This window comes from Schistocerca americana, chromosome 1, assembly GCF_021461395.2.
Source record: "Schistocerca americana isolate TAMUIC-IGC-003095 chromosome 1, iqSchAmer2.1, whole genome shotgun sequence".
In the NCBI taxonomy this organism is placed as follows: domain Eukaryota; kingdom Metazoa; phylum Arthropoda; class Insecta; order Orthoptera; family Acrididae; genus Schistocerca; species Schistocerca americana.
Window position 1 is genome coordinate 1,035,845,555 of NC_060119.1, and position 16,388 is coordinate 1,035,861,942.

At 39.8% G+C, this 16,388-nt stretch overlaps 1 protein-coding gene across 6 annotated transcripts in view; it reads left to right on the forward strand.

The window, feature by feature from the left end:
- The window catches only part of LOC124616789, a 125,772-nt gene that overhangs the window by 37,458 nt on the left and 71,926 nt on the right, over nt 1-16,388 (forward strand). For all 6 annotated transcript variants that reach the window (XM_047145213.1, XM_047145208.1, XM_047145212.1 and 3 more), the window contains one exon: nt 15,366-15,557. In XM_047145213.1, the coding sequence (XP_047001169.1) occupies nt 15,366-15,557 (192 nt within the window). The remainder of the gene's footprint in view (nt 1-15,365; nt 15,558-16,388) is intronic.

The window sequence follows — 16,388 nt, forward strand, 5'->3', positions numbered from 1 at the left end:
GGGTGGTGCTCAACAAGATTCTTTTGATGTGCTGCGAAAAGCTTTGACGACTGAACCTGTACTTGATCTGTATGATGAGTGAGCACCTACAGAACTACACACAGGTGCTAGCGGGTAAGGGATTAGTGCTGTTCTGGTGCAAATTTCAGGTGGAAAAGAGAAGGTTATAGCCTATGCTTCTAGGACACTTACAAAAGCCAGGATAAACTACCCAACTACAGAAAGAGAATGTCTAGCTGTGATATGGGTCATGTGCAGATTTCAACAGTATCTCTATGGAAGACCATTCACAGTTTTTACAGACCGTCATTCACTTAGCTGGTGAACAGGTCTTGAGGATCCAACAGGACGACTTGCCAGGTGGACACTATGTCTTCAAGAGTATGACATTACCATAGTGTACAAAAGTGGAAGAAAACACAAAGATGCTGACTGTCTCTCAAGAAACCCTGTGCAAGACCATCAAGACTTTGATGAAGATAGTGACAGTCTCGCAGCACTCCAGGATATCTCTGCTGTGCAGAAGAAGGATGCCAAGATATAAATTAGGCTTGCCTTAAATTGGTCAGAGGATGTGAAAAGACAATTTAAGGTAGTTAATGGATTACTTTGCAAGAAAAACTTGATCCGTTTGGAAAGAGGTGGCTACCAGGGATTCCTAAACACATGCGCTTAGATGTTCTACAGAAATTCCATGACACACCTGAGGCCGGACAACTAGGATTTATTAAGACATATGATAGGATCCACAAGAGATTTTTCTGGCCAGGTTTATTTAGGAGTGTCCATCACTACATGTCGCACTGTCGAGAGTGTCAGAGGAGAAAGACAGTTCCTCAGAAACCGCCTGGCTGACTCATACCAATTCCACCAGCTGAAACGCATTTCCAGCATGTTGGGATTGACCTCCTTGGACCATTTCCAATGTATGCTAGTGGTAATAGATGGATTATTGTTTGCACTGATTATCTGACACAAAAGCTGTGAAAACAGCCGAAGCATCTGAGGTAGCCAAATTCACCATGGAAGACATTGTACGAGGTGTTTTTTAAGTAAGTACAGTTTTGGAATTAAAAAAAAAAAGACGTGCTAAGATATCTCAATAATTTTATTTTTACATGAAAGCTTGTATCTTAATCTACGTACTGACACCATCACAGTCTGATTCTTCGCCGACTGTGAAGTAGAGGTTGTTATAAGATTTCTTAGTGCTAAAGGCCTAAAAGCGATCGATATTCATTGTGAGGCCTGTGCAGTTTACGGAGAAAACATTATGAGTGATGGAATGGTAAGAAAAGCATTTAAAGATGGCCGCACAAATGTGCTTGATGAACAACGGAGTGGGCATCCTTCAGTCGTTAATGAAAGTTTGGTGCAGGAAGTGTACAATATGGTGAGAGAAAACAGACGCTTCATGATTTCCTCCTTGCGGGATGACTTTCCTAATGTTTCTCGTAGTGTTTTGTATGGCATTGTGACCAAGCACTTGAATTACCGAAAATTGTGCGCACGTGGGTTACCGAAAATGTTGACGGATGTGCACAAAACCAAATGTTTAGACAGTGCATTGACTTTCCTTGAGCGGTACCACAATGACGGTGATGATTTCTTAAGCCAAATTGTTACGGGCGATGATACATGATTGGCCTACGTCACACCAGAATCAAAGCAACAGTCCATGGTAGTTGAGCAAGGCCATCGTTTTGCTGCAAGACAATGCCCGTCCACAAGTGGTGAATCAGACCAAAGATTTCATCACATCTTTTTGAGGGGAAACTCTTTATCATCTTCCGTACTGCCCCGATCTTGCGCCCAGTGACTAACATCTAATTCTGCACTTGAAGAAACACCTGGGCGGTCAGCGTCTTCAAGACGATGACGAAGTCAAAACAGTGGTGATGCAGTGGTTAACAAGTCAGGTGGCAGACTTCTATGAGGAGGGTATTCAAAAACTGGTACAACGTTATGACAGATGCCTCAATATTGACGGAAAATATGTAGAAAAGTAGATTAAGGTAAAGGCTTTAATGTAAAAATAAAATTATTGAGATATCTTAGCATGTCTTCTTTTAATTTCAAAACGGCACTTACTTCAAAAACATGCCTCAAATTAAAACACGGTACCCCAAGGTAATTAATTACGTATCGTGGGAAAAATTTTCAATTGAATCTTGTGACAGAGATAAACCGTCGGTGCAACATTACTCATCACATGATGACTGCCTACCGTCTGCAAACTAACAGGCTTACTGAATGCCTTCGTAAGACCTTGGCTGACATGCTATCAATGTTTGTCAATGTTGAGCAGAGCAACTGGGATGAGGTGCTACCTTTTGTGATGTTTGCCTACACCACCAAACAAGACACCACAGGATTTACGTCATTTTTCCTGGTGCATGGGCGGGAGGCGACTACCATGATGGACACTGTTTCTGTTACGTCCTGATGACGTGGGCGACGTCTACATCGGCCACGTGTTAACCAGAGCTGAGGAAGATTGGCAGTTAGCTCTACTCCGCATGCTGCAGGCTCAAGAAAATGATCGCCAAAGGTATGACACGAGCCACCACCCTGTTGTCCACCAGCTTGGCGACCTTGTCTGGATCTTCACTCCTGTTCAGAAGGTTGGTCTCTCTGAGAAGCTCCTCAGGCACTACTTCGGCCTTTATAGGGTTGTAAGACAGTGGTCTGATGTTATGTATGGAACTGAAGATTTCGACCCTGACATAAGATGCTGAAAAATCAGAGATGTAGTCCACATCCTTAGAATGAAACCCTATAAGGATCCTGCAACCCAGGGTAAATTTGAAGCTCCAGCGACAGGCAACAAATGGAAACGTGATGAAGAGTGTAGCGGCAAAAGAAGTTCTAAGATTACTGCCAGGGTGAGAATCGGTCATCGGGAGTCGGAGTATGCAGGACCGATGACTCGTTCCTGGACTATGATGATGTAACACCGAGATGCTATTCTCTTGAGGAGGGAGCAGTGTAGCAGAAGCTGAGTAGCTCTTGGACTGTACAATTTTAATTTTTATATTTGGTTCGAGTATATTCTAGAAGTATCCACAAATGTCAAGAATCATTGTACTGGAATGTCCTGTAGCTGTATATATACTGTATGTGTTCTGGCCGGAGGCAGTTCGCTCCGTCCTCTTGTATGTGCAAGTGCTGAATAAACCTTTGTTGAGTGAAGTTAGTGTTCGTAATTTATCTACTTGCACCTTCTTCTATGTGACAGTATTGACAGCTGTCAGGTGTGAATTACAGTGTTTCAGTTGAACAGATTTTGGACTCTGAAAAGAAAATTAAGGTAAAAAAAAGCATTTAGGAATTCATTCTGCAGAGTATGGTAGATTGAAGTTTGAAGTCACCTTAATAGAATTTGTAAACACAGGGGAACCTAGTGAATTTGTTACCATAGAGCAAGGTTTTTTGGAGTCAACTGTAACTGAATATTTCACAACAGATTTTGATGTTTTTTGATATGTCTGATGTTATTTGTATGAGTTGTTGTGTTGCACATAAGGTTGTACATTGCTAGTTGTAAAACTACTGCCAGCTGTTTCAGTTGTCTTAATAGAAGTGGTTTGTGCTGTGAGCTATCAGAAGTGACATTGGAGTTTTATATATTTAAAGTATTCAGAGTATTGGTTAGACTACTTTTTAAATGCCCAGTTCTACAGCAAAATAATCGTAAAGTATTCTGAGCATGTGTTGTGAACTTATAAAAGTGGAAGAGGCTATACAAAATGATACTGAATGTATTTTCCATAACTCATCTTTCAGTGTTCTCAATGTGATGTTACCATATTTCAACAGTATTTTTATCTCAAATTACCTTAAGGTAATGAATGACAGTTGCAGGAATAAAAACTTAGGAAATAAGAGGAAGCTTTTCAATCTGATGTAGTGTGCAATGTTTTTGATGTACAGTACTAAAATAAAAACAAATGTTACCCATAGCATTGTAATATATATATATATATATATATATATATATATATATATATATATCCCTTCTACTGTTCCCTTAATATTATGTGACTAGTGCTGTAATTTAGAGCTAGAAATGTTTTTGCCCAGTGCAAACTGCACTGCAGCCATATGATGTTTGTCTGTTAAGTGCTTTATGGGTATTTTACAATTTACAAATATTGTCTGTGGAATTGCTGGTGGATTCCGTGCTTATTTTGGTGATGCTGGGCTGTTTCATCTTTTAACTCTAGTTCACACCCTTACTTGCAGTCTGTTGCACAGGAAAACTTCAAAACACTTCTCTCCTCACACTATTAGTTTAGGTGTCATAACTTAATGCTTTTGATGTAGACTCAAGTAACAAGGAACTCTATAGTCTGGTAGATTTTTACACTGCTAGGATAAAATTTCTATTATTTTTCTCTTTCTCACAACTGGTATAAAACAGCAAACATAAAGTGAAGAAATAGAAAACACACACACGCACATGTAAAATATGTATTGCTTCCCTCATTGTTGAGTGTAGGTCAGTGGAGCTACATCTTAAAGAATGTGTTTCAGGAAGTACCAGAGCAGCCAGTTTTGAAATATTTTTCTCAAAATGATGGGCATTACCAATGCGTATAAATGAATAAAAAGTGCTGGACACTATTACCTTTTAACTACTGCCGTATTGTTTCCAGAGGGTCTAATTTGTCTTGTCAAGTTTAAGAATTTCTCAGCATTGTACTTTCACGTATTGGCTTCTCTACTGACGATCATGACAAGTGGCGTAGTAATGCTTAAATTAGATTAGTGGCAATGAATACTGTGATGTGAACTGAAAAAGACAAAAGTGGTACAAAGCTGTAAAGCTGTTAGTTTCTGCTTTACTGCTGGCATAATTACACACACACAATAAGTCGGTGAAAATGTGGGATTGGAAAAATTATTTTGAAGAAAGAGGTTGGCACTGGTTATGAAAAACACTGCTTGGTATTTTTCAGCCTAATTGTACAATTTTGAGACTAATGAACATTAATTAGAACTCCATTTATGCTTGATGGTGGTAGAGGGGTGTTGAAATTGGCAGTTAATTCTTTTAACATATGAATATGTTTTAAATTACAGATACTAAAATTCAATAAATATTCAGCTGAAGGGACATTTGAATAAGTAGCTATAAGTACTGTGAAACTATATTTAACTCTATTCAAATGACCCATATACCACAGCAAGTTTATTTTTATTTGGCAAATTCCCACAGTGATGTTTTCTGGCCACAGTAATTGGCCAACAAAAAGCAGCGAGCACAGCATTTCCCAACCAAACATTCCAGCCAATTAGTTGGAGGTGGCCATGTCTTTAAACACAATGCTGATGAAATTATGTTTCTAATACGTGTGTCTCACAACTTTAGTTGACAATATTCATTCTTGGTAATTTTGCATTTGTTACACTATGGGTAGCAACGGCATCTCATTCAAATGTAATTTTCCTCTTATAACTGAAATTCGTGGCATATTTTGTTTTTATGTGTAATGTACAACAGAGCAAACTTCCTTGATTATTTAATGTGTTTTTTGTTCTAGGAGTTGATTTTTTCCCCTCCAGTGGTTGTGATGATGTCCTGTAATCAGCAGAGAGAGTTATTGCCTTGTGACTAAGACTGTTTGGGAAGTGGATTGATCTCTTATCACAGTTAACGTTGCTTCTTATATGCTGCGCTGAGGAACCCTTACATTAAAAAAACATGGGACACAATTTCTGGCTAGCACTTCCCTTCAGGAGGCAAAAAATTTAGTATAGTGCATGCAAAACACCATGGCTGGTAGATGTGCAGATAACAGGGCATGTGTGGGGAGAGTGGTAGTGGTGGGGGCTGCAAGTAGGCATTGTAGGGGAAATGCTGAGTGCTGGAAGGGAAGTGCTTTTCTAATCAGAAGCCTACACTCACATTTTTTGTAAATATTACACGGGTCCCATGCACAACCACATTTGCATGGTGACCATTCAGAAAGATCTGTCACATAGTCTTTGGTTAGTATCTAAAAAGAATTCCACTGTAAATGTGGCTATTTATTTTCACCTGGTTCATTAACCATTTGCAACTTCCAGAGCAGTGCCATTTGTAATCTCCAGAGATTTGTCACAAGTGGGGAATCTTTAAGTAAAACCTATGCATTTCTGTTGTTGCAATGTTAAAATTTGCTTATTTTAGTGGAGTTTACACAGCCTCACCTCACTAACATGTTGCACAGATGCAATTGCAAGAGAATTCTGAAACAGTGTCTTATTACGTGAGGAACTGAGGAAAAATAAGACCCGCCAGGTTAGCCGAGAGCGCTAATGTGCTGCTTCCTGGACTCGGGCGCACCGGCCCCGAATCGAATCCGCCTGGCGGATTAACGCTGAGGGCCGGTGTGCTGACCAGCCTGGATGTGGTGTTTAGGCGGTTTTCCACATCCTGCTAGGTGAATACCGGGCTGGTCCCCACGTTCCGCCTCAGTTACACGCGTCGCAGACATTTGAAAAACGTCTGCACTATTTCATGATTTACGCTAGACGCAGACAGTTGGGATGCACTGATTCTGTCCTGGGGGGTTCGGGCTGGCGGCAGGAGGGGCATCCGGCCATCCCTAAAACTACCATTGCCAAATCTGTTGTAACCACGCCGACCCTGCAATCGCTGTGGGACTATGGCGTAAGCGAAAGAAAGAACTGAGGAAAAGTTAGGTCAGCATCTTATGAAAAAGCGCATCCTCAGTACAGAATAAACATTTAATGACTTCACTTATTTTGTTCCAAAACCCATAGCATTTCTCATATCACCAGGTACCGATGGCCTTTAAAAATTAACTCTTTCATTGGAAAAGTCAGTAGTTAGTGGAATAGCACATTAGATAATGAAGTTTTGCATAATAACTATACGACAAAGTACTGTCCTGTTTGTGTGCTATAATTTGCCAAAATCTCATTTCAGTATCTCAAACTGTTTGTGAAATATGAGGAATGTTGTTGATATTTCAGTCTGGCTTTATTGCTGGTGCAGTCTGATTGCAAATGATTGTGCTACGTCAAATCAACTTTATCGAGAATTGTGAGAGACCTCCACACAGATCTAAAGAAAAATTCAATATGTTCGCTAAATTTAATATGCTGGAACACATTATGTAATACATACCAAATGCAAAATCATACTGACACCTACTTTTCATTGCAAACTTTTTTTAATTACTTGCAGTGTCTTACTTCCACATAAATATCACACTAACTATGACCATTAATGAAATGATGGGCACATCATAGGGAACCTGACATTTAAAGCTACAAGTAAAGCAAAAAGTAATTTTTTTTTTTTTACCCAGTAGTTTCCGTAAAATCGTTTGAGGAGTGCAGGGCGTGCACATTGATTCTGTCGTCTTTGACTGGCCGAAAGGTGGCAAACACGTGTCGGCCTCACCTTATGAACAAATGAATGAACGTGCCCAGCATTTTGGGCGAAAACTGGGTACTGCGCATTGGCCACCATATCCTGTTTGACCTATACTGCTGTTAGACACACACGTATAAGTACACACATTGTTAGCCTTCTAAACTACTTCCCTTCATTGTTGAGGAGAAAATAGTAGTTTAGGAAAGGTTAAAAAGAAAAGCCATGTCACTCAGACTGCAGAATGAGAGGAATCTAGTTGTTGTGAGGACCATGGGAGACGAAGAAGGGGGAGAGATTAATGAGTGTAGCAGGTTGTAGATAGTACGTTGGTGTGAACATTGTCGACTATTGTTCAGTGGTGGTGACAGAGAGGAGTAAGGATGGATTAGAGAAGGGGTGCTCGACCTTTTCAGGCTTGAGATGTACTGCATGCAATCTGTTCATTTAGTGATCAGCTGACTTAAAAGTTTGTTAATGTTTAAGCACAAACCAACACCATAGACAAAATTAACAATTTTAATTGCACAAAATACGTAAGTTAATTTTCTCTTCATCAAAGGTTGTAGGCCTGCTACTCAATTTTCAGGGTATTACGCATGTGAAAAAAAAATTAAAATGCATACCATCATAAATGTTGAAAAATGTTTAGTGAGATACTTGGCTATGCATGTCATTGGCAAGTTTACAATAATTTCGTGAATAATTTGTCAGATAAAGCGTTGCACAGTCTGAAAGACGAGGACAGGTCTGTTTATTTCTTGCTGTGTAAATTGTTGCCTCTCATCCAGAAAACAATAAAATGTATGATGGCACTTTTAAAATGTTAGGGTAGGTTTCTACATTCACTAATTTCCAGAAGATATCTTCATTGTATCGTGACTTTTAGGAAAAGTCATTTTGAACTGATTTATTTCCTTAAGGTTCAGTCTCACTGCATGAGAAAAGAGTACTCATTTCACTTGAAATATCTTCCACATCCAGTTTTTGGAAAGGTTGAGTTGTGAAAGCTAGAACAGATTCCACTGTCTCGAAATCTCAAAATTTATTTTCAGACTCTGTCTTCAGTGCTGTCAGGTTGGCCATATACTACTTCGCAGACTTTTGCTCTAATGATTTTTGTTGATCCTTCAGGTGTGAATATATTTAAAGAAAGTGTGTACGTTTTATTTTCTGTAACTGTACTATTCGAAGGTCAACTTTTTGCATGAATCGCCTTACATTTAGAATTATGATGGTTTAGTTTTTCCTTGTAGTTCTTTGTTTAACTCATTTAGCTAAAATGTTGTATCAGTTACAGATGGCAGGTCCAACAAGCAGCTCAACTTGTACAGTTACAAGTAATCTCCCTCTCTTTCAGACACAAAAGATTTTATTGCTGGCAGAAGTTCTCTAAATCTGTTACCTCTACTCAGCCATTAAACTTTGGTGCAGAATAGCAGGTCTCCACATAGGCTAACCATCTCTTCTAGTAGCATTCTAAACTTTCTTCTCAGCAATGATTTTGATCAAATTGAATGTACAATTTTTGCAAGAATACTCATAATGTGTGCCATTTTCAAAATGTCTCTACAAAGCACGCACAGTCATACTTATAGGCTTTACAAAAAGTGATTGTTGTGATTGTAATTTACTTATAATATTAGAAAGTTTCTTCATCCTCAACTCACTACCAGCCGCTGCTTCCAGTTTGGAGCTTTTGTGAAGTGTTCTAAAATGTCATTCAGTATTTCCCATTTTAGATATGACTAAAGCAGCATTACGTATCTTTATGCACTATAACAAAAAACTGTTCTCATTCCTCAGAGAAGTGGTAAACTTTTCTGTGTTTAACTGCATTTTCTTGCCAGTAACACATTACTAAGTGAGAAGTATAACTTGGCACATTGTAAAGCTCCTCACTTTTCTCATTAATGACTTTTCTGTTTATTTTTGCACTGTCTGACTGTCAGACTAAAGTATGGAAGGTTTAAATAGAGATCACACGAAAATAACATGACCATGTGCCTTAAATGAAAATGTGTCACTTATACTTTTCAAATTTTATAGTTACTTAATTAAAGAAGAAAGAATGTCGCTTTGAAATAACAACAAAACAAGTCAAATTAGTTTCTGGTTTCTTTTGCACTTAACACATTTCCTTAACAATGCCTACACTGATAAAGTCTCATTTAACAGTTATGTTTATTTTGCATTCACTCTAAACCATTAATTGCTGCATTGCATTTCCACATTAATGAAACATAGAAGCTTATTCATTTACATTTCGTTATCAATGTGTTTCTCTACCATGATGGCTGTGTTTCTCCATAACAATGACTGATCCTCAAATGTGACGCTGTATCAACCATAAATCTCTAAATTATTCCCATGTGCTTTTCCATGAAATTATTGAAATACTTTGCTTCTATAAACCGATGTAACACTTTCAAATATACTGATGAATTCATCTCTGGTTATCAGCTGGGTGGTGGCGTCGTCTTGTTGTAACGTTTCAATGAGTTTTCCGCCCATCACTTCGCCAGAAGACGATGGGTACGAAAGTCATTGAAACGTTGTGACAAGACGACGCCACCACTCAGCTGATAACCTGAGAAGAATTCGTCAGTGGAATACGCCGAGAAAGACTGCAATCGCGTATACTTTCAAATATAAATTCCAAATTCTACCAGGTTCTACATGTTACTTATCTATGGCATGACAATGCATGACCACTCCATACAGAAGTTCGATACTATCTCTTCTCTCCATAAAAGATGGCACGTGACCCTTAGTGCTGAGGCTTTGTCTTGATCTAGCAAGACAGTGCTTTCACAGAGAAAAGGTGTATTCCGCTTCGAAAGTTCCGGAAGCCAGTGGTAAGTAAGTAGAATATCAATATGTTGTGCCATCAAAGATAGCAGTACTCCTTAAAGCGTAGACTCTATTTCCAGTCATTAGCATTCGGCAACGGTCAGGAGACTTCATGCTGTAATGGTTTGGAGATGTTCGTTGCCAGTTGTACAGCATACTATTTGCTGGTATTGATTGTAGTGTCGCTGAGCTGTGCTAGCATTGTGATGTGTATTGTACTATTTTGATCACAGTTGTTTTGAAAATGACTGATGAGGCGGTTATTTGACATGTCAATACGAACAGCAATATCTATTTCCACAACACAAAGTATTTTACGCATCACCACCTCCGTCATTCATATTGTTCGTTCATGTAAGATCAAACATAGAAGTTTGTGTTGCCTACTGGAGGCAGAGCTACTTCCTTTCCTCCACCCCCCTCCCTCCCCTCCCCACCCCACCCCACCCTGCCCTCTCCCACCAGACCACCTTCCTGCACACTGCACTTCATGACACAGCAAACGCTGAATGCTTTCCCTGCAACCCTCACTCACAAAGTGCCAAGTTTGTGAGTAGCAATCTTACCAAGCTGAAGGAAAGGCTGTTGCTTGGTGTGAGTGTTAAAGGCACTAAAATACTCTGGATATGAAAGATTTATCTTCTCATAACATGTGCAAAATACTTATTTTCAAAAAACACATATTTTACAGAAGTAGCTTCTGTAAACAGAGTTTGGACAAAGATCATGAAAGATCAGGTCATGAAGCCAAGCAAATTGACTGGTTCATTGCGATCAACGGGTTGAGCCGTCCTGGTTTAGACGGAGGGAAATAAACTTGGGGTTTGCCACTAACACCATAGGACTTGGACGAGCAGTTCAATGACATGTATAGCATCTTCCAAAGGGGTTGTGAGATGAAAATCAATAAGAGTAATGAAATGTAGTGGGCGAGAGCATTAGATTGGGAAATGAGATGCAGAAAGTAGTAGATGAGTTCTGATCTGCTGAAAGCAAAATGATTGATGGCAGAGGTAAAGATGATACAAAAGATAATTTCGAATAGTAAGATCAGGTTTCCAAAAAAGAAAGAGACTTTTAACACACACCATAAAGGAATTAATTTTGGAAATTTTTTGTGTGGAGTGTAGCATTTGTACAGAAATGAAAAAATGGATGTTAAACAGCACAGATAAGTAGAATGCAAAGTCCAAGAAGAAAATAGATGCTTCTGAAATGTAGTGCTATCGACAAAGTTTGAAGTCTTACCTTCATAACAGAGAATCTCACTGATTTTGTGTCACAGGGATGAACTGAACCTCAGAATGGGTAAATGTAAAGTGGGGTCCCAAGAGAGTTGGTACAGGGCCTAGTATTGATCTTAATGTGCATAAATTATCTTTCAGTGGCCTTAAGGTTGGTTTAAAAATTTTGTTTATGACAAAAACACTAATCAACAGTGCAAAATCAGCTCTACCAGACAGCTCAGTGACAGCTAGAGAGACCAACAACTGGTTTACAACAGACTGTTTTAGTTTGGGCTGTCACATATGTACAAGTCTCAGATTTCATAATTACAGCAATGCTCTCAGACACGTTGTGACTTTAATCATTATTATTGGCAGACATTTGTGTCTCACAAATCACTTATCTCAGGTTTCTTCCAGTTCCAATAATAGCATTTCATCATCACCAGTATTGTAGTGTAGTGGCATTAAACATTTCTGAATTGCAGTCGTGTAGGCTGCAGCCTGGCTGTCTGACTGTGTGCCAGATGTTTGCCCACCTGTGTGCAGGAAGGTCTTGAGTCATTGCATTGCCTTGGCACTGCATCTGGACTGAAGTGATGACCTGTATGAGTTCCATATTGTAATGGGACAGGTCCAGGCAGGAGCCCATTGCCAAATTCAAGGCGTTGGTTGCAGTCAACCGAAGCAGCATTTCAACATATTGACAAATTCCTCAGTACCAACCCATTTCTCTGGTTATATCCAGCCTTCAAGAAGGTTCAAAGGCACTGAAGTATTCACGAGTACTTTTCTTCCCCATTAACAACCCCCTTTTCATGTATATATACTTCTAGGCTAGCCTAGTAGATCACTGATACAGTTGGGCTATCCAGTGACATCCATCTTGTGTCAGTCTCTGCTATGGTGTCACTGACATTCTTCTGATGCATTTGTCATTGATGCTGCTGGTCTGCAAACTGACTGCTGCCTAAGGGCCTAGCCATCATGTCACCTTCACTTGGCTGCCATCTCCATGACACTGTCAGCTGGAGGTCCTCCGTCCGCCACAGGTCCAAAGTATGGATGGAGATCATCCCAGTTCCATGCCACTGGGGTCCTATGATGCCAGATGCATCACCCCAGAGATCGGTCCAGGGTTTGTCGTCTGGATGTTACTGCTGTCTCAACTAGGCTAGCCACTGGCCTACCTCACTCAGGACACCCAAGGCAAGACCCTGTCATGCCATCCTGACTTGGTAACAGCCAGCTGCTCAGCATGCACTGATAACCGAAGTTGCTGGCTACTAGACTTACTCTTTGAGAAGCGCTTACAGGGATACATCCGCACTGGTGTTCCTGAGTGCAAAGTTAAATGCTTGTTGCCTGCTTACTGCATGCGTGCTAGTTAACAATGAAGAGCTTTTGACATCTGGACCCTTCACCCACCTCCAGCAGAGAACCACTTGCCCATTCCATTATCTGTATTAACTGTACGATATCAATCAAACGGAAGTAGGCAATCAGAATTTGAACAAGTCAGCTGTGGTTTATCGCAGTATTTTATTTTGCCTCTTCTGTTGTTCATATGTATCTTCTGTTGTTCATATGTATCTTCTGTTGTTCTTATGTATCTTCTGTTGTTCTTATGTAAATAAATGACCTGCCACTTGGCTTATCATAAGATAGATGTTTCGTTCTTGAAGATGACACAAGTGTAGGAGTAAATAGTAGTGCCAGTCCTTGTGCTGAAAAGGCAGCAAAGTATTTGAAAAAAAAAAAAAAAAATCTGCAAATGGTTCAAGTCAATAATTGATATACATACTCTGCTAACCACTGAAGATTATGTCAATAGAAAGCATCCATCATATCAAATACTAGGGCTTCTTCATATTCCAATTTTATTTGGAGTGTGTGGGGAAAGATAGTTGAAATGCATTTGTGTGCTCTGTAAATTAATCTAATTTTGTCTGCAAAGTCACAGTGGGAGCAAACGATGCATACCAGGAGGAATATGAGGGGGTGGGGGCTCTACTATATTCCTTGATTCTTCTATTATTTATTTTCAGAATTGTGTGGATAGTATTGAACTTCTTCATCCACACTGTGCAAACCACTGTGAAGAGCATGACAGTGGGTACTTCCCATTGTCCCAGCAAGTTATTAAGGCTTCTTCCTGTTCCATTTGTGATGGAGCACAGGAAGAATGATTGTTGAAATGCCTCTGTAATTAATGCTGTTATTAATCCTAATCTTGCCATCACAATCTCTACTGCAGCAATAAATAGATCATTGAAAGCCAGTTCTTGAAACTTTGTAAGTACTTTAGTGGGATAATTGCCGTGTACCTTCAAGCATCTACCAATTCAGATTTGTGATCTTTTCTGTGAAGCTCTCCTGTGAGTCAAAAAACAAATTCTAGTTTTTTGACTGCTGCTTAACAGTATACACTAATGAACTAAAACAGTATAACCACCTGCCTAATAGCTTGTTTGTACGTCTTTGGAATGAAAAACTTCACCAGTTCTGTGTATCAGGGATCTGACGGTTTGTTGGTAGGTTTTTGGAGGTATGTGGCATTAGATGTCCATGCACAAGTCGTGTAACTTGAATAAATAACAGGCTGCTGATTTGCATATATGGTGATGGCACCTGGTAGTGACCCAGATGGCTTCAATATGACTTACATCAGGTGAATTTGGTAGCCGAGACATCAATGTCAGTTCACTATAATGCTCCTCTGACAACTGTAGCATGGTTCTATTTTCGAGACATGGACAATTATACTCCTGAAAGGTGATATTGCCATCAGGAAAGACATAAAGCATGAAGGGATGCAGATGATTCGCAGCTGTCAGCGTGTCTTCGATTACTACCACAGGTCCCATACAAGTGCAGGAGAATTTCTCCCATAGCACTATATTGGTCACACCAGCCTGCATCGATGATGTGCTGCACATTTCGATCTGCGGTTCACCTTGATGATGACTTTTGTGTAGACAACCACCAACCTAGTGTAGCAAAAATGTGATTTGCTTGAAGAGCCGACATGTTTCCATTGATAGGTGGTTGAATCCTGATGGTCCCATGCTGACTGCAATCATAATTGACTTTGTCGTTGGGTCAACATGTCAACACATACAGGTTGTCTGCTGCAGAGGTCCATGTTCAACAATGTACAAATAATGATGTGCTCTGAAACACTTCTGTGTGCACCAGCATTGTGCTCTTTCAGCAGAGAAGCCACAGATCACCAATATCATACTTTATAGAGCAGACAAGTCTCCGAACCTCACATTCTATGAAGAGCCGTGCACATGCAATGATTTAGCGTCCGGTGGTAGTTTCAGTTCCTCCTACCTCTCGCAGTAGATGCCACATTTGACGAGCTTCACTGTTTTCAAGATACTCATTCAGAGGCTCTGCATAATAGCTTAGCTCAGTGAATTTCCCCATTTGATGCCCATATCTTCGCTAGGGTTATCACCTGTCCATGTCTGATCCACTTACAAACTTTTGTTACTGCGTCTCGTTCCTGCAAAGCCACCAAGCGGCATCCGATGTTGTGGTTGCAATGGTCATAAGGTTTTGGCTCATCAGTGTATGTATTCATTAATGCCATTTATAGTTACCAATATTTATATTTTCTCAAAAAATAGTGTAAAACCGTGATTGTAGTACTAGGACTTCAAAGAGGCTAACATTAAGAGAGAAAAATCAGATACACGTATTCAATAATTTGCTGAAGTATATATGTCTTGTAGGGTTTTTTGTTGTAATTTATTATTGTTTGAATGTTCTGGCATTTGGTTTACCATCATTCGTTTTTGTAAATAGTTTAAAGTTGGATTAAAAAACATTCTGTTGGGCACTTATAGTGGAAAGGAATTACTGATGAAAATATTTTTTGCCCTTTACAGAACAAGTGAAAAAATTCAGCTTAGACACAGACAGCAACTTCCAGAACCAGTTGATGAAATGACAGCTGATGTTATGCATTATGCCTCGGATTCAAAGGATCCTTTCAATCTCTCTCATATGGCATTGTCAATGCCAGTAAATATTCATTATGGAAGTACAGCTGGTGCTAAACAAGAAGACAGTGACAACTCGTGAGTTTTATCTGCTTTCTTTAAATAATTAAGTATTAAATCAAATTATTTTACCTGAGACATTGTGGCATGGAGCAAGTAAGTACACATTTTCTATGTGATCTGATGATAGTTTTAAGTTGTTATATTACTGAAGACCTCACATTATTTTATGAAAAGAGTGGGTATTTGTGACTGTCATAGTTGCACTCCTGACAGGTCATAATTGCACCGTTTTCTACTTTTAACTTAATTTGTATTTTCGTAATTTGACCATACAAATACGTCTGACTAATAATGGAATGAATGAAATAGCTACTTGCACTGTAATTCATTGAAGTTGAACATAGAAGCCTAACATTCAAACTTGCATCCCCCCCCCCCCCTTGCCCCAACCACACCCACACCCACACCCACACCTACACCTACACCTCCTGACCCTTGGCTTCTGCCACTCTGCCCCTGCACATACTGTCCCTGTCCCTCTACTCCTAGCTACTGTCTTACGTCTAACCCCCTCACCCCTAACTCCCACCACCATAGCCTCTACACCCCCAGTGTAGGTCCTACCCCTGCCACCATAGATCCTATCCCACCCCATTGCCTCTACATCTACATAGATACTCCTCAAGTCACTGTAAAGTGCGTGGCGGATGTACCCTGTACCTCTGTTTGTCATTTACCCTCCTGTACCACTCGCAAATAGAACAAGGGAAAAACAATTGTCTTTAATGACTTTGTATGAGCCCTAATTTCTTGTATCTTATCTTCATGGTCCTTACGCAGAATGTGTGTTGGTGGCAGCAGAATCGTTTGGCAGTCAGCTTCAAATGCTGGTTCTCTAAATTTACT